The sequence below is a fragment of the Scophthalmus maximus genome, chromosome 4, assembly GCF_022379125.1.
Source record: "Scophthalmus maximus strain ysfricsl-2021 chromosome 4, ASM2237912v1, whole genome shotgun sequence".
Lineage (NCBI taxonomy): Eukaryota > Metazoa > Chordata > Actinopteri > Pleuronectiformes > Scophthalmidae > Scophthalmus > Scophthalmus maximus.
In genome coordinates this window covers 24,674,435-24,693,976 of record NC_061518.1, presented here as the reverse complement: position 1 = coordinate 24,693,976, position 19,542 = coordinate 24,674,435, and the positions used below count along the sequence as shown (strand labels likewise).

The 19,542-nt window shown below is 41.9% G+C and overlaps 1 protein-coding gene across 5 annotated transcripts in view; it reads left to right on the top strand.

The window, feature by feature from the left end:
• The window catches only part of dpy19l3 (dpy-19 like C-mannosyltransferase 3), a 60,627-nt gene extending 41,288 nt beyond the window's left edge, over positions 1 to 19,339 (top strand). For all 5 annotated transcript variants that reach the window (XM_035627343.2, XM_035627341.2, XM_035627344.2 and 2 more), the window contains 3 exons: positions 5,176 to 5,308; positions 11,912 to 12,070; positions 14,312 to 19,339. In XM_035627343.2, the coding sequence (XP_035483236.1) occupies positions 5,176 to 5,308; positions 11,912 to 12,070; positions 14,312 to 14,515 (496 nt within the window). In that variant the 3' untranslated portion in view covers positions 14,516 to 19,339. The remainder of the gene's footprint in view (positions 1 to 5,175; positions 5,309 to 11,911; positions 12,071 to 14,311) is intronic.
• The last annotated feature ends 203 nt before the right edge of the window (positions 19,340 to 19,542 follow it).

Genomic DNA, 19,542 nt, shown 5'->3' with positions numbered 1-19,542 from the left:
TCGCTCTTCTCCCGACTCACTCGCTCGCTCCCTTAATTGTCCTCCTGTCAACCGGCTCCTTGTCGAGTTTTAAATTGTCCAAATTACCAGCATTTGGTCTCATCCTTAAATGGAGAAAGTGCTGCTCCGTGTCTGTGATCTGTGTGTGTGTGTGTGTGTGTGTGTGTGTGTGTGTGTGTGTGTGTGTGTGTGTGTGTGTGTGTGTGTGTGTGTGTGTGTGTGTGTGTGTGTGTGTGTGTGTGTGTGTGTGTGTGTGTGTGTGTGTGTGTGTGTGTGTGTGTGTGTGTGTGTGCACGCGTGCGCGCGTGCGTGCAAGTGTGTGTTTCCCGGTTCCCAGTTCAGTGAAAGCAGGTCAGAGGGAGAGATAGATGTCTTTGATTAAATTACATCTCTTAATCTATGACCTGGCCCATATATAAGAACACGACTAATCACTTACTCCATCTCACTATTAGTTTTCAGCATCATTTCCACTCAGTGCCAATTAGCTGTGAGTGAGTGTGTGACTTATTCAACTTCAGATCCTCCATGCTCGTATGTTTTCAGTTGCTCTGAGTGGCTAAACCTCCGCTCGGGTTCAAGTTGGGTAAATCTGTGCTGGGGATTCTCTGAGGCTCCTGAAACACCATGTACTAATAGTGAGCATGTAATGATGTCACATTTTGAAGTCCTCCAACTCTTAAGTGGAACTCTGTCATATGTGATGAAAACGACCATATAGACCGTTTCCTAGAATAGCGCCTCTATCTGTGACTGGAGGTACGCCACAGATTCTTTATTGTTTTACTCAGAGCATCGTTGGCCTTCATTTGCTTTACCAACGCATGGTCGATGAGCTTGTAACGATAAGGGTGAAGGTTAGGGTGACATTGAAGAGAACCAGCACGATTACTTTACAGAATTTAAGCAAACCCATTTAACTACACAAACTTGGCGGACTTATCGGGTCTTCGGTTGTCTCCCGCTGCTGTCTTTAAAACGACCACATACGTCGCTAAACGCTGCTTCAAAAACGACCCAACTGGTCGTGTTTCGGTGGAGTACAGTCTCCTTCTACCTGAAAATCACACAAACATCAATGTCTGTATTGTAGATTTAGTTTTATTTCAGTAATAGTACACTTAATTTAGAAACCTTTTGTTTAATTAATTTTACAAAGCAGGTTAGATAATCTTTTTTTCTTTTGCGTGTCGTCTCTTTGGTCTCCAGCAGTTTCACATAATTCAGACAGAACAAAAACGTGCATCACTCATAGTGCATTTAATGAGTACAGATCTAATTAAACAAATAAATTGGAGAGAATGTGCGTCCGTGCGATCCATGTAATTGAATACGTAAAATATGCAATTTCCCTTAAGGATGAATAAAATAACTATCAATCTAAAACAAACTGTGGGTGGACTGTGGCTGTGTAGGAGCTTCAAGTTTAATGTAAATTAGTTAAAACTAACAAAGTTATAAATAGAGTACACAGTCATGTAAGTTCTTTTGAGTGCAGATGATAAGTTAATCTGTTCTGAAGGTGAAAGCTGGCATGAGTCTAAAAAGTGCTCTTGCTGCTGTTCACACAAATCTCAATAGCAACATCATACGAATATAGGAGAATCTATGAGTGTTGAACAGAAAGTAGTAGTACATAGTATAAACAGATGGATTTTAGTTTTTCTCCATATTCACTTCATATGTTGAAAAATCTTCATACATATTCATTTAGTTGCACTTCAACTCTTTCCTGGGGCATATTAACCAGAAAATACTGTTGCTCTTGTTTGCTCTTGCCAATTTTATTTGGAAAGCTTTCAGTGCTTTTATTCCCATGTAACTGCTAGTCATTTTAGTATTTTTTTTAAATATTCTATTCTATTGTTTATATATATATATAAATAAATGCTTCCTCTAGCATTGTCTAGTTGCTAACTTTGTCTGTGCCATGTGGTGGTTGGCAGAAATAGTATAGTTTTTACAGTTAGAACTTTTTTAACTGGTATCTTCTTGTTATTATCTTGTTATCTTGGGTTAACAACGCTTTTGTTTTCTTTCTTTCTTGAGATCATAACTCGTCATAACGAAATAATAACTCTGGTTCCTCTCCGTTAATGACGAGGACTTATCTGAATATTATCTTGAATGGAAAGATACAATGCAATTTTTGAATTGATTAAAATACACTGATGTCTTCATCAATGCTTACTCCTGACATTTTCAGATACTGTTGTCAAGATACCCTGTTCTCTGACAGGCTAAATATTATAAGTTATAAGAGGAAACAACCTTTTGTTTTCTCGAGATAACGAGTTAATATCTCATTATAATGAGTTGTTATCTCGTTATGGCGAGAAAACAAGAGCTTTGTTATCTGGAGATGACGAGATATAAACTCGTTATCTCAAAAAGAATTTGGAGGCACGACCGTTCTCGGCTTCTGGAAGAACCAATCCATTACAATGGATAGCTGGACGCTTTCTGCTGTGGCTGGAAATCAGGTTAAAGAGACAGGTGACAACAAATCAATGATAATTTCGCTAAACGCTAAGCTGTACCGAACTACACAGTTGGGTCATAATCCATTCTTAATATAAAAAGACTTATTAGCTTATTGGACAAAAGCAGAATAATTAAAAAATGGCTGCATCATCTTATAATAGTATAATTAGTATTTTGGATTTGATGCCCACTCCATGTACAGTATCGTTTTTGTCTAACCTTTTTTGTTTCTTCCTCTCAACGGTGCTGTCTGAAGTTGGTGATAATGAGCATTTTCAATTACAATTGCATGAACCTGTAAAGAATTACAACAATTAAATGTATCCTGAAAAACAACAACAACAAAATGTAATTATTTAATTTCTTTAATGTTGTGTCAATGTAGGGTACATTCAGTGTGAGAATATAAATGTGGAATTAAATGTAAATGAACGTGGAGGGAATGAAAGTTATCCGCAATGAGAGATTAAATTCACATATTCCAAGAGAGAGGGAGATGACAGGTGGAAATGATAATGACCCACTTCTACTGCAGGTCAGGAGCCAAGACCCAACCCCGTGATCGAATGCCCAATAGTCAAATTACATTCCTGTTAAGCTTCAGCTGTATTTTGTGTTCAGTGCTAATGAGATATGGTGCTAACATCAGCATGTTTGCCCTATCACAATGACCATGTTACCATGCTAATATTTACCTCCAACCACTGTGGTGTTGACGTGTAGCCTAACAGAGCTGCTAGCACGGCTGTAGACACTTAGCTGGTTATTAGGGGTGCACCGATTGCGATTTTCTTGTCCGATCCCTATTGCTGATTTTGTACAGTATACCCTGCTGATAACTATTTTTGCCGATCCGATTTTTTTCCGCCCTTGAACTTTAATTCACAGCGTACACAATCATTCTTAGAACTTTTCTTTCTCGTTTTTCAACCAAACTATAAAACATAACATGTATAAAACAAATTAGTATTAATAGTTGTAAAACCTTAAAATAAAAATAAATAACAGATTACAGTGTTTTCCCTAGGATGGAGTTGTAGTAGCGGATGTATATATATATATATATATATATATATATATATATGCACAGACTGTTACCTAAAGCCCTTGGACTCCTCCTCAGTCATCCTCCCAGTAGCTGCAGCTGTTGTCTCTGACTGGGACCAGCAGAAGTAGAGTTTACTTTCACTTTCACCAAGTATTTCACAGCTCACTCATGTTTACCGACTTTACTTGCAAAACATTTGTTTCACTTGTGTCAACGAGTGTTGTCTCCATTCATTTTTTTTTTTTTTACAAGTACAACGATACATTCACTGTCTGCCATCCTGTCTTCACACGGAGCAGGTGAGTGTCTCTGTGTATTTCGCGCAGTGGCCACGCCCCCTGCACAGCGCAGGCCACGACACAGTCACACAGAGACACAGAATAGCGGAAATTCATCATAGACGAATGAATGAATTTCTTCAACACCTTAGCAGCAACGGTAAGGTGACTCACTGACCGTGACTGACGCTGCAGGGATGTATCGCGCTACGTTCCTTCAAAATAAAAGTCAACTCACGTTTGGCCAGTTAAATGCTTGATTACCGGTGTTGGTAGAGAAGTCCGGCCGAGCACCGATCACGGCAATATAAGCCGATCGGCTGGCCGGTCGATCGGTGCACCCATATTTGTTGTAGTTTATATTTTAGTAACTTACACTAAATAAAGTAGGTCAGATTATAGATGGTTTCGCAAATAGTTGAGTAAAATCCTCTCAGAGCACTCTGGACTGATTTCCATTTGTGTGTTATTAGTAACCACTGTTTGTACTCAACCCTGCAAATTCAGGCGCAGTCCGACAACGTGTATTTGCTATGTGTTTCATTACACTGTTTGCTTTGCAACCGGACCCTGTCTCAATATCTAATATCTTGAGCTGGACAATATAATACCTGAGTGTCAAAGTGTCCAATCCCAAAGATGCTTCAGCAGCTGTGTGTGGGCAGGGTTTTAGATTGAAAGTGACCCCCAGGTTAACATTACAGGTAGGAAATATGTGTGTGGGTGTGTGTCTGTATGTGTACCTATAATAGAGGCCAGTGAGGGTCAAGTTTGGTTAACAAGCTACACACAGATTTACATGCACGCACACACACACACACACACACTAACACACAAAGTTGTCATACAATTTGTTAACAGGCCAAAAAACTCACTAGGCTTGCCCTTGTGCCTACAGACATTTTGTACCTTATGTAGCACGCTTGCACATCTTTTACCATCTCTTTATGATTTAATTTGACTGTGCAAAGAATGGTTTTGTACTTGTTCCTCACTTACTGTAGATAGCCTATGTCCTCGAAGCCACATCTCTGAAAGGAACGTCTAAATGCCATCAATATTTCCCAATTATTGCAGCAAATGCAGAAAAGCATGTGAGCTGAATAACAAAGCTAGAAAATAAACGGAAGCAAAATTCAATCAAGCTTTTTTTTTTGGTGACAGGAGGCGCATACTTTTTCAGAGATTTTTGTTGCCTTCAAACCGCAGAACATCTTTCCTTTTGTGTTTTGTTTCACACTCACTCAGAAAAGCTCTAAAACATACTGCAGTGCATACAAAAACATTATTCCACACATTATCCACATATTAATAGCAGTGAATGGTATGTCCTTCACTCTCCCTTCTCTTTCTGTTTATCGACAGCACAAAGACCCCTAAGCGGGCTGTGTTTGCAGGGAGCATGCAGCTGCTGGCCGGCGTCAAGCTGTGCACGGGCAGAGTTGTCACCAACCACCCCCATTATGAAGATAAAGACCTGCGGGAGAGGACCAGACAGGTAAGGCACTATACTGTGGAACATGCACACGGGTGTGGGAATTACCAGAGGGGCTGCAAGATAACGCATAATTCAATAAATGGAAAACTGTAACTTTGACGTCATTAGAATTACATTGTCAGCTACACAAAGGAATAACAGCATGTATAAGCTTAAGTCATAATTAAAATATTGGGCTCTAGACTCATATTTTTTCCTTTGGACCAACTTTCTCAGTTCCTTTCTCACATGATTCGGTCGCTCCCGTTTCCTTTTTTTGGGCTAGTTGTATTAATTAATGATCTTGCTATGCTAATGGAAAGTGGTCACAATTTGCATTTCACTTGGATGTAAAGATTGACAGTGACTTGAAACTTGATATTTGGAAGATATTTTAATTTGAACATTGTTTTCCCTGCCACAAGCAAAGCGCGATACAAAATAGGTTATGTTCTGTTCCATGATTTTGAAATAAAACATTGCAAGAATGTTGAAGCAAAGTTGAAGATCAGCCAGATATCACTGCTATTAACCGGTCACATGCCAGCGTTGTTGGCATAGGCTGGATTTACAATCAACCCTTTTTTTCACAAGAATGATCTGGGATTTGGATTTTGTGAAGAGTTCCTCTTTCGCTATATTGGCAGTGTTGCATTTGATGACCATTTCATTCTCATCTCTCTCGAGCGATGACTCTCCTCTGTCCGCTGAAAGGAAGTAGGGAGGGGCTCAGTGTTTCAGGGGATGAATCGATCTCTGCAGGTTTTGTGTTTCATACTCTTGCTGTTGAACTTCAATGTTTTTAATGTTTTTTGGACACAGAGCATAGCATTGAACTCGTACTGCAATCAAGGGTACTGCGTTTGCCATGGAAGAGATTTTTTTTTCTCCCCAGTCTCCATCTCCTCCACCTGCCTCCTCTCTCTCCTCAGTTTGTTTTTTATAAAATAATCAGCTTTCGACAGCTTTTTTTTTGAAACACGACTGGAATGCTAAATGGATTGTTTGGCACGTTATCCTCTGCGCTCCGTGTGAGTGTCCAGGTGATGAACGTGCAGGCAGGGACCGTGTGTGCAGGGAGAGGCCGAGTGAGCCAGTTCTGCCGTCAACCTCATTGTCTAACACAGTACCCGCGGCAGGCAACAAAACAGCCGGTACATCATGCACTCGCACAAATGTGATTGCGTGAAATTAACCCTTTTTTTTGCATATGCAACCATTTTGGTCGCAGTCCAGAGCCCTGTGAAAATTCAAAGCATTGTGAGGACTGACAGCTCTGAAGCGGGGGGAGTCAGAGTCATAGCCGTGTGATCAGATGGAACTGCAGGAGAACATTAAAGGAGAATTTGCTTTGCTATCAGTGTTTACACCTGTGTATGAGACAGAACATGTGACAAGATTGCATATGATGGAGAGCACCCTTTAGTGTTTGAAATTCAGTTGAAGGCCGCGCAATTCTACTGCATCGAAATTGATCTTTCCCTATATCCATTCCCTGAACAGGAGTTGTTAAGCTACGTAACAATGACCACGCATGGCAGGTCTGTCAATCTCAGGACCTCTCTACATGTAGCTTTTTTTTTTACATTTTAAATAATTATTATTATCTATAGCATGTGTAACGTAAGTAGTAGGTAGTGCTGGGCGATAAAACGATAACGATAATTATTGCGAAATAACTTTTCCTGGATAGAAATATAAGACACGTTCGATACAACTTTGATAGAACTAATTACATCCATGTTTTGACAGCCAATGATCATGAGAATAGCGCCGTGTCAAACCAATCATGTGGCTGGAATAGAGTTACAGCAGCGGCTTCTGCAGCGTGCACGTCCGTCCGTCAGGTGTGAGAGCGAGATGAAAGACAAAATGACGACAGCAAATGTTAACTTGAGCGACAGCGTTACAGTAGGAGACAGCCCAAGGCTCAAAAGACGAGCACATTGCTTAAAAGAAGCGTCCAAGGAATTCGGCAGTATGGAGATATTTTGGCTATTTAAAGTCTGACAAGCCGTAGCGTGCGCTGCAAACTGTGTTGAAAGCATTTGTAGCAGTTGCATTTCTACAACTGCATTATACAGCAGCAGATGTATACTTTTATACAGTACATACTGTATGTCATGTTCAACTTCTGACAGAAAATAAATAATATTTAACCCAAAATTAACTTTGGTTTAAATATTATATCTTCACATCTCACAATTTTAAGCTTGACAGAAATAGTGATCCGATTTATATCGTGATATATATCGATATCTATCAATATGAAAAAAATGATTGTGATAAGAATTATCACAATAATTGGCAATATGGGAATTTTTTTCCCATATCGCCAAGGCCATAGTTGTAGGTTTTAATGCAATATAATTTTAACACAGAACAGACACATCTTTGTAACAGCAAGAAACGTTCAAATATCAGAACAAGAAAAATAAAAGGCACACAGTATACAGTTGCTTCAGTAAGTTTTCAGACCCCTTCATAATCGACACTTCCTACTGCTGTTACGTTATAGCTTGGTGGCTAGGATGGCTGGTCGCTTTTGCTGAGGGTTTTTACACAATCTTACTCTTGGATCTTTTATTCCCTTTGAGAACTATATATATCCTTACTTCCCAACTCAAAGAGCACATCATTACCTAAATTTAGTGAGGTTAAAGGCATGTTTAGGAAAGCCCTGCTAGCACATCCACTGTGTATATAGAGCTGAAGTGAAAACCTCATTTAACACTGAAAAGATGTGAGGCTCACTTCTTACTGTATGTTTGGATAAGGACATCCAATATTGTTGTTGATTCAATATTTATGTTTTTTTCTGGGGCCACTTTATCAAATGAGCTTTGGACGTTCGCTTGACGTCATGGTTCAGTAAGAAAAGAAAACCGATCCCATTGCTGAAATGGCATTTCTATATTTTGCAATATTTTATCCTCAAGTATTCAATGGACGTGTCTCCCGACTGGCGACAGCTCTGTGACAGCTCTGACTAACAAAGTTGCCAGCTCTTCCGCTTTCTCTTATTTTCCCTCTCATTTCCGCTGCCTCTTCTAAAATAATGCCTCTATATAATACAATTGAACAGCATCCTTCACTATTGTTTTTTCCCCTTTAAGCTGCTGTATAAGGTGTTTGGAGAGCATGTTGTCAGACGTCTGTTCTTTACTTTTACAAGAACACTTAATCTGAATATAGTAAGACAGGCTGCTCAATTTATTATTTTCTTGTATATAATTTCACATTTTGCACCAGTTTCAAAAAAACAAAAACTAATTGATGGTAGCACCTTTTTTTACAAAGAGCAAATCTGTATTGTGCAGCTGAAGCTAAAGCCACTTTGCCTCACCCATCCATCTCCCTCAGCTCTTGTGCTAATGTCTTGCGTGAGAGACCAGGGGATTGTCTGTAGATGGGGCCAGTGACCTGCAGTGATTATGTGAATGAATGTGGGATCAGAAGATGCAGTGAGTGCGGGGTGCATCCATTAAGTCACACTGAATGGTAATGTAGGAAAAATTGAGGCTTAAAATGCTGTGTTCCGGCCAAGGGGAGATGAATGGTGGCGCAGGCACTTGAGTGCATCTTAGTAATGTCAGTGAGAAAGGCTCTGGAAGAGAATTGTTTTTTTTTCGTTTTTTTTGTATTGAAGTGGACGCAAAGGGGTTTCACCTGAATTAATGGAGGAAACAAACACTGACAAACCAAACATTTGAATTATATAACTTTATAACCTTATAAGCGGTTGAAGCCCATTGAGATGGCAAAAAGCAAAGAGCTGCAGGGGGTTTCAACCAACATACAGCAAACATTAAAAAATAATACATAAAATGAGACATACAATAACAACTATATGAGAATTATATGCCTGAAAAAAGCAGACAGGATTAGAAATATTGAGCAAAGGAAGGAAACTCACACTGAATCTGCCTTCAAACCTTTCTCTACATTTTCAAATAAACTAATTAGGTTCAGCTCATCTCCCCATAAATCAGTCTGCAAATGGTTCCAGGCTGTAGGGGCGGAGAACATAAAAGCATCTTTGCAAAGTTCAGTGTGAGCCTGCGGCGCAGTCAGTAAGAGGGTGTCATTAGAGCGCAAACAATAATTATTGTTTTTGAAGGAGATCAACTTACAAAGGTAAGAGGGGAGCAATATAAGGATGGATATATAAATAATTGTGTACCAACGGTTAGGTCTGCAGAATGGCTTATAGGATACAATGGTGAGAGAGAGCTCTGCAGACAAAGCTGTGGTATCGTCGGCATGAAAACAATAAAATTTGGAACATTTTGCCCAAGGTAGAGGGGAAACAAAAGTTGACCCAAAACAAAACCTTGGGGAACCCCAGGTGCAACATATAATTCACTCGCCATCCAATTTGGCACATTGCGTCCTTTCAGAGAGGTTATTTTTAAACCTTTTAATTTTCTATGGTCAACAGCCTACTCAGACCAAATCGATATTTGGCAACCATTGCTTCAGGAAAGGTCAACAGTATCCAATGCTTTTGAAAGAGCAATAAAAAGAGAATAACTTTTTTTTCATGATCTAGTGACTCAATGATATTGTTGACGAGCTTTAAGGATGGCGTGTCGGTTGTATGTTCTTTTCTGAAAGCCAGACTTGTACGAAAAAAGGATGCTATTGGCAATGTCTCTATTTTATTATGTTTATTTACTGTTTAGCTACTGTTTTTTTTTGTTTGAATTCATTTGCACCATGTCATTTCCTTCGCACTTTGTTTTTTCATGTCCAGCCAATAGACCCAAATAACTGTGTGTTGATTGAACTTGACATCCAAAAACACTGATCACAAAAACTTATTCAGATTTCAAACATACTGTAAACACAGCCACATACAACTGGCAAAAGACATAGTTAGATTAAGCTTATTAGCTTAACTGTTATCCATTGTCCTCTGCCTCCCACTGGGAAGTCAGTCATGTCGAGCAACTGGCGAGCATTGTGGAGTTCATTAATGATCCACAACACTGTTGGCAGACCTTTTGGGCTCTGTGTGTGTGTGTGTGTGTGTGTGTGTGTGTGTGTGTGTGTGTGTGTGTGTGTGTGTGTGTGTGTGTGTGTGTGTGTGTGTGTGTGTGTGTGTGTGTGTGTGTGTGTGTGTGTGTGTGTGTGTGCGTGAGACAAATATCCTGAATTGGGAACAACAGCTAAAAGTTTTAATTTTTCTAACAGTATGTGTAAAAAAGTGTGGCACAAGTACCTCCTTCATTCATAACGATGTAGAAGGGTCCATAAACAGAAAAGGTTGAGAGTGCTTTTTGGTGATAAAATGGTGATATTCTAAAAAAGAAATTCAACAAATCCCATGAAATTACCAAATTACCAACAATGCATAGTCCGCCTCTCAAAACTTTGACTTCACCCTCTTGTATGTGACTCGAACAGCTCCAACTCATTTTGTTTCCACTACAGATGTAAATCTGTTTCATTGAGTTACAAATATATTGTTACTATAAAAGTCCCTTAAATAGCCAGGCACTATAGTTTTTAGCAAACATTCCTCAAACAGGATCCAGATTTTCTTTCATCATCATCATTTGTTTTCAGCAGGAGATTAATTCACATTTGATGCCTTAGTGAGTGCGAATATGTGACTTAAATCTATTTTGATATTCCAATATTATATTCTCTATACACACTTCTTGTTCAATTTATTTGATTTATTTCTTTTCATGAGATACCTTTTTTATGTTTTCATTAACATGCAATATCATTTTATCAGGTTATGTGGTAAAACATATAAAACCTTTCATTTCCCCAAGCTTTTTTGCCAACATCAATATTTTTTAGATAAAACAGAGACAAAGAGAGTAGAAAATTACATTGCATTAATAATGTATGAGCTGTTATATATGTTATATATACATATGATATATATATACATATGAATTACATTAGTATGCCCCGTCAGAGTGAGCACGTTAGCACCCTGATGTTAGCTTTGACCACTGTGCCGAACTAGAACCTCGCAGAGATGTGAGTGTGACTCTTAGTAGGACTGGACATTATATACAGTAGAATTATACAGAATTAAAAAAAGAAGAAGTTTCTTTTGATTTTTGAACACATAAACAATATAATAGGTATAGTCATCAGTCGGTTAGTCGCACCCATCACTGACGGGTGTCGTGCTACATTTTGAGAAGTTATTAGTGAATGTGCCAAGGACATTCATTTTGAGGTCACTGATGTAGCGCATACATTTAACATATACATATACTGTAGTACACTGCTAAGTCACGACAAACCTCTTCTTTTGGTGTAGAAACTTTTCGGATTATCCGGGCTCACTTTTGTCCCCGATAGACACCTGTTGATTCTGTACGTTACTTCTGGCTAGTTTGAATTGTCCATAGAAAGCTGTTGTCGTGTGAAATTGGTCGAACGTTTTAGTTCATGTTCCAGGTAGAAGATACTACAATGCTGATCCCCCCCCCCAGTAAACATGTTATAATTGAATCTAAACCAACTTTCATCAAAACAGTCATTCAGAGAGTAAATGTGCCTGGTAATTGAGTTCCAAAAACATTGATGTTTGCAATCACAAATCCACACAAGCGCAGACGCATTCCACCCATGTTCTCTTGTGTGTACGTGCAGGTGTATCAGGTGTACGCTCGTCAATCCGCCGAGGACGTCCATGACATCCTGAGGGCTGCCGGCGCCGACTACGTGGTGCTGGAAAACAGCATCTGCTACGAGCGGAGGCACAGGCGCGGCTGCAGACTGCGGGACCTGCTCGACCTGGCCAACGGACACGTGGGTGGCATTTCATTTGACATGACTCATCGTGGTTGTGTGTGTGTGCGCGTGTGCGCGCGTGTGCGGCCGCATGTTCTGTCCCCTCTGCCAGCTTCTGTGGCTGGGCGAAAGCTCTCAGCCTCCACAAAGATCAATAGTCTCACTTCACATCTGCGTGTCGCTGTCTCTCACTCTCTCTCTCTCTCTCTCTCTTGCCGACGCTCGCTCTTTCATTCCTCTTGGCCTCCCCCATCCCCATCCCCGACTCCCACTGCCTCTCCTTATTTTGATGTTGGGATGCCGCACACTGGCTATCTGGATTACCAGAGGCGAGACAAGCTTCAATCTGGCTGGCTCAGTGTGGCGCAGGGCACATGAAGCACAGGGCCGATGTGTGTCTGCGTTTGCGATGCCGTAAATGTCACACAGCGTGCACAACATCTGACATCCAGACAGCTTCATTGAAGGAATGCTGGGTTTAAATCTGTCTGTCCTCTCTCTCTCTCTCTCTTTCTCTCTCTCTTCCTTTCTTTCCTTTTTTGGTTATTCATAGTTCTTGTCATTCGGGCGTTCCATCTCTCTGCATTTTTTCTCCCCTTAATTTTGATATCTCTTTGTTGTATTGCTATCTTTCTTTCCTTGACCTTATTTTTCTGTTCTCATTTTATGGAACCAGAGTTGACTACGTGTTCCTGCTACCAGAGAATATTAGCACCACTTTTTTATGACAATGCTTCAAAGTGCACGTGTGTTCATTAGCACTGTTCCCTCGCATGGCTCAAGGCTCCACACTTCCTTGCTGCCAGGGGCCCTTCGGCATGTTCTCTCTGCGCCTGCATTGGTTTTGTTGCACTTTGTGTAATATGCATTTAATAAATAGTTTAGGTCAGGGATGCACCGAATGTAAGGCCACCGAAACAGTTTGGCCCGAAAATGGCAAGGAAGAGGCCAAATCATTTTTACCGAACAATGTTTTTAATGACGTGATCAAAAAGAGGCCAGCGTGGAACTCACTCCATTCAGAGAATGGCGCAAAATAGCAAAACGATCAGCCCACGACACATGAAGAGTATTTAATTTTATTTTGTTCTAATTTATCTATGTTGGTTACGTTAAGTTATAGTGTTCCTTGCTGGGATAATTTCTGCTGGAATATAAAAAAAAAAAGTTCAGTGTTAATTATGCATTTACTGTACTTTAGTAATTGTTTTTTTTCCTTGAAAATCAAGACAAAAATGTAAAAGCGCATTTAGGCTATTTAATGTATGCAAAGGTGAAAAAAAATTGACAAAATAAATGATAAACTGTGCCTTCAGCCAAGTGTTTCATAATTTTCGGTTTCGGACAACAATTTAATTTCGCTGCTTACCAAGTTTAGATGGACATTTACCCAAGTGAGCACAGGGCAGGGAAGAGAAAGGGGCATCCCGGCCTGCAGATCCTTAAAGACCTGTGGAAAACAAGTTTGTTACTCTTTGAGGTGGGCTGAGCCAGGCACGCTGTGTTCCAGTGTGCAGGGGGAAGCCTCCGCGATGAGGGCGAGCAGCTCCTCTAATTAGTTTTCTTAGCAACCGCTTTAGTGGTGACTCGGCAATATTTCAGAAGTAGACCAGTCGGATCATTCTGCGTGAAACTGCTGACCGATCAGTAAGGTTGCATCCCTCCAGGAGGAGCGAGCAGCGTGGAAATAAACATGTCGAAGAGGAGATTCAGATACAAAGACATTTGGAAATGATGACAAAGTCGCCCCCGCTTGTTTTTCTTGATGGGTATTATTGTGAGTCATGACGCATCCTCCCCTGATTCGTCATGTAACCCTGTTTCAGAGCCAAGCCAACAGAAGCAGCCTGAAGTGGTGAACGCAACATGGAGAAGGAAATACAAGCGTCGCTGACCTTTGTTGTCTTTGCCAGCCGCTGTTGTGCAGTTTAACTGCTAGTGTGGTCAGAGATTATTTCTGATATTGAGCTTAAAAAAAGCTTGTCTGGGGGTTTTTGTTTTGACATGCTTTCAAAATGAAAACGTATCAGTGTGGATGCGACCTGAACGCCCTAAAGCCGTCCTGCAGAGTTGATGCTGGGTCGAGCCGGAAGTGAAATCAGAGCCTGTGAGAGGCTGTTAACTACCCTGTTATTTACATTCATCGCACCTTTATCTGAAATGCGTTGAGGATGCATTGGTGAACTCACAGCCCTTTTACTAATATAAACGAGTGTTAACCCTCTGCCATTCTGCCTGCTCTCCTTTTTGTGCCATCAGATCATGGACGGACCCGGAGACAACGACCCGGACCTCACCCCTGCCTCCCACCCACGATTTTGCGAGGCCATCAAGACGGACACGGCGGACTACGCCGCTCTGTTCACCAGGACGTTCGAGAACAAAACCTTCCACGTGTACCGGATCAAGAAGAAACGCAAGAAAAGTGCCAAGAACTCGCCAGAGCCCGTCGCGACTCAATAGTAGGAGCGGAACTGTAAGGAAACACCCCCCCCCCCCCCCCCCCCCCCCCCCCCGTCACAGGCCAGAGGGGAGAGAGGCGGAGGAGAAGAAGAGATGAAAAGCACTGAATCCTCGCTGTTCCTCTGTCTCCTCTCTGCACAGTGCCCAGCTGTGATCATGCCCATTATTCTTTAACACATGGCTCTGTAAACTGTGGCGATGGAGCAGTGGGCCGGTTCATGCTCTGGGGCTGCATTGTTTCAGTCAGCAGCACCGATAGAGAGTGCTTCTTTTGGGTTTGTTCTTCTCCACCCGTCCACCCGCTCTCCTCCCAGCCCTCACCGGTACAGATGCAAGGACACGGACACAACTGTTCGACCTCCAGGCCGGAACTGCAGCGCCCCAACCAACGACTAACGATTTAATGTCCTTCGAAGTCATCACTGTCGTCTGCACACAGCGCGTCATGGAAGTAGGATCAACTCCTTCGCTACTTATGAATAATTTGAATTATTGTTTTCTCTTTCATCCACAGCAGGCTAGGGGGGTAACAGTGTTTATGGAGATCCAACGTCCAATCAGAACCCTTTAACATTCTGGGTTAGGGTTAGGGTTAGGGTTAGGGTTAACCCTAAGTCTATTATTTTAGTTTTGCTTTTTAACATTTTTAGGTTTGGCAATGAATTACCCTACATTGTGATGAACAATGCTTGTTTAGTGTTCAGTAAAAAAGTATTTCCTTTTGAGCTCTGCCTAAGAGTGAGAGTTAGAATAGGAGGAATTTACTAAAACATTTTGTTGAGCTCAACAAATCTTTTAAATGACTTTGAGACGTATCCACAATGTAGCCGGCTGTTGGAATCCAATTCACAGATTTCCTTTTATGGAAGTGCAAGTTGCCACAACTGTTGAGAAGGGTTTAAAGGGTAGTCTTGACACAAAGGGTAAAAAAAAACAAAAAAAACTAGCCACAATTGTTAAACGTGCCAGTTTGTGAATTTGCCATATTTGCACCGTGTCGATCAAAACAGAAGCAATGGTCTCTCTCTAAATTGAAGGGGAGAAACCAAGCTCCAAGAGCTAACAAGCTGCTAGCTGTATATTTAGCTCAGTAGCCAAAGGGACTAGAAGTTCATGCAGTTTATTCAAAAGAACTAAATTTAGTATTGACTTGTTCTCTTTTATGTACACCTATGCTCTTTTGTTGAGCAGTTTGTACCCGGACAGAGGAGATTAAAAAACAAAAGTGTGTCACCCATTTTGATAAGCGAAAGCTATAGAGCGCAACGGTGAGGTTCCGGAAGTGAAAATCCCATTCATATTCTCCACTGACATTTTGATTATCAGCCATGAAGTCGTGACCATCCAATGTGGACTTACCACGAGCTACGAGGTTGTGAAACGACGGTATATGAACCTGTACAAGCTACAAGTCCGTATGGAATCAACCTAGTTTTAAGAAAAGCATGTTTAACTCGCAATGTCATTGAGAAATACTATAGTAACATCGACGCTGTTACCATGGAAACGCTTACTACACCCGCGAACTTCGTGTCGGCCAGTGATGCTGCGTTCCATTGTCCTCGGAGCTCGGGCGTCGGGTTGTCCGTCCATTGTACCTCAGGACTCGAAATTCCGGACCTCCGGAGGGTCGGAGTAACCACGCCAACACGGACATCGGGGCTCCGAGCTCCGAGTTCCGATATGTGATGAAGCGCAGCATGAGTAACTGGTACCCGCTGCTACCACTGAACTCTCCTATACAATTCATGCGCGCACAAAACACAAGCTGCAATACACTGCGAGACTCTTATCAACAATATAAACACTACAGTGATGTTGATGATGACGAAGGTTAAATTCAAAAAGAAGCGTATTAAAATGACGGGTTGAAGTCGAAATGCTTTCGCAATGGCTTATGGGATGAGAAGTTCCTCCGCTCTTAAAATAATTATGCGGACAGTCTTGTACTTAAATGTTTTATGATGACGATTCATCTCGTAGCTTATTGGCTTGGTGTCAGGCTTAAAACTCTTTTTATTTTGGGGGATTTTTATGATGTCAATGGAGTAAATGAATGGGCAATTCACTTCCGCAATGGTTTAAAAAAAGTGAGCGCTCACTGTTGCGCTCTACAGCCGCCACCACTTGGGACACTGTGGCTCTGCCTTACCCTGAAAGGTCTGCAGATGGTGAGAGGCAAACATTTGTGTGGGGCGTAGATTTACTGAGACCGATTCAACGGAAAATGAGTTGATCACGCCACAACATTTCTGCGGTGTGTCTTTATGAATTCATGCCACGTCACTTTAAGGACCGAAAACTTGAACGCTCAGTGTTTACTCTCGACCTCGGAAGCAGGGTCACTCGCCCAACTCGGGGTCCTCACATCTGTGTATGAGGACTGTGTAAAGTGAGATGATGTACTCGGGACCGTGTCACACTACTACGTTTCTTCAGATTCGGTGTTCATCTGTAAAAACAAACATTGCCTGATCACGTTGGGCTCCACAGTGATACGTGGTCTCAGTCGCCCCTGAAAAGCGAGGAGATCATTTTGTTAGATGCGATGGCAGGTTCCGCCGCTGCCTCAATGTGTTTCTGCTGCAACAATACTGAGGTCAGAGCCGGTACCAAGTGACATTTGTGACAGTGTGTTGTTGTTTGTGATTGCTGTCATGTTTTTTTCCTCTCTCTTCTCCGTGCGCTCTGTGATTCTCATCAGCGGCAGCCTCAACCTTTTCCCTCTCCGCGCTGCTCTCTCTCTCGCCGTCTCGCACACGCCGCCACCAACACACATGAATAATGTAAGTGGCGAGGAAATTGCAGCAGGCTAACAACGACGCTGATTCCCCGCCGCAATCCAAAATAGTTTGTGAGCGAGAGAGACAGAGAGAGAGAGGGAGGGAGAGAGGAGGCAACACTTGCATATCAAACTGAGGCTTTGTGGTACGAAAAGAAAGTGGGGAGGAGGAGGAGGAGGAGGAGGAGGAAGACAGAAACGGCTCATCTTTAAAACAGCAGCAGACGAGGGACGAGAGCGCATCAGAACATGGATTCGCGATGATCTGAACCTCGTTCCTCGCCGTCGTCCTCTTCTTCCCCTTCTCTCAAATCAAAGGGAGAGGAAGGGAGACGATTGAAAGGCTGGTGCTGCGTCGATTATTATCGATCGGCCACTCGGAGTTGCCTGCTGCAATGAGCTGTTGTGTGTTGTGTGTTGTGCGTGTCTTTGTGACACACACTCATGCGCACCCCCCCCCCCCCAATCCCCTCCCTCCCTCTCCCTCTCTCATCTCAGTCAGCCTATATTCGTACACTTGTTAATAAGAAACCTCTGTTTGATAATCCACGCCCTCGCAGATGCATCGACACTCCTGCGGAGTTGGTGTGGCGCTTTTCATCACGCGTGGTTAGTTAACCGAGCGGCCTCGTTGTAATGCATACCAATCGCATCAGTGGGAAACAGTAGTGCCCCCCCCCCCCCCCCCTTGCCTTCATATTGGATGTTTAATTTAGGAGATGTCTGATTGCTTCATTTGAACGAAGTGATTCCATTATGTTTGCCTAATAAGAGTGTACTAATGTAATTTTTCCCCCCTCCCCCAGCATTGTTATTTTCCATACATATTGGGGTTTGCAGTTCATCGGGAGGCGTGCCGTCTGCCCATGGTTTTCTGTAATGAAAAGGGAGGCGAAGGAAGCCGTCAACTTGTGCGCACATACGACATAGCTCAACACTTCATTTAGCCTCATTGTAAAGACCTAGTAGATGTTGAAACAAATGCAGCCACTTGATTTTTTTTCATTTTGCTTGTCAACTGAATAGTTTCAGGGAGAGAGAGGGAATTTTCAAGCTGTTCTCTCCACCAGATCTTGGAACCGGGCTGCGGGGATTTGATTTCAGTCAGCCAAGACAGCGCTGTCAAAGTTATGGAGTAATATTGATTATCATTACTATGGCAACTGTCAGAGTGTGGCACGTATGAGGCGAGCAAGTGTACAGCCCGCTCTGAAAGTTGAGGCATGAAAACACAGTATGTGTAAAGGTGGTTTTAACGTATGTATCATGACATTACTCTGTGAACACGAGCAGAAGGAAACAAAACTGAGGCTGATACGTTTCTCGTTTGCCAAAGTTATCATTCAGCTTACGCGCAGGGGGATGTTGGTGCCGTAAATTTGACTTTAGATTTAATTGTCTGACTTTTTTTTATTCAAGATGAACTGCAGTTTTGCTGCACGTGCCAAGTCCGACACAAACCACCAGTCATTCTCGGGACGCATCGATTCTCCGGGAGCCAGTGCCATATAAAAACAAAAAGTATTTGTGGATGTGAAATGCCGCATTGAATCTAAGGGGGTCTCAGTGGGTATCAGTAATGTGTGTGACGGACCACTTCATACCGTGCACACATTGGTACTGTGGAAGTGACTGACAGGACACTGCTGCACCTTGAAGGCCGAAGAGCAGCGCGCGACCCTCAACATCATCATCGTCGACGTCTGGGTTTATATGAAATATTTATATCGTATAATATTTTGTGAGTGCCTTTGGCCATTTCCTCCATTTTGATCCGCTGTTTCTTTTTTCTATGAAACCGCTTAAACTCATGTTGCACGTCTGGGGTTTCTACTGCAGGATGCTCTTCACATATCAGACATCGAACCCACTAGTAAATGTTTACAGCCGAAATCGTTTCCGTGCCAAGCAAGTTTTTTGGTGGATGTAACGCTAACCCGAGTTGAGATAAAAAAAAAATATTTTCCAATGCCAGTGTTAGTTTTTAGACACATTCATGTTCAATGGCAGTATGACCAATAAACGTAACTTTTCCTTTTCAACATTGTGGCTTCCTCATTCGTCTCCATGCTCGGTCAGACCCGTCTTTTTTTGGTCCGTTGGTTTCTTTTCACAGATGCAGTCACGATTCAGCGCAGTCACTGGTGCAAATAAATGAATTTATTGAGGGGGAAAAAAATAAGAGTTCAATGCAATTACAAAACACTTACATAGATGTCCAAAGCTCATCACCATCATGATGAAT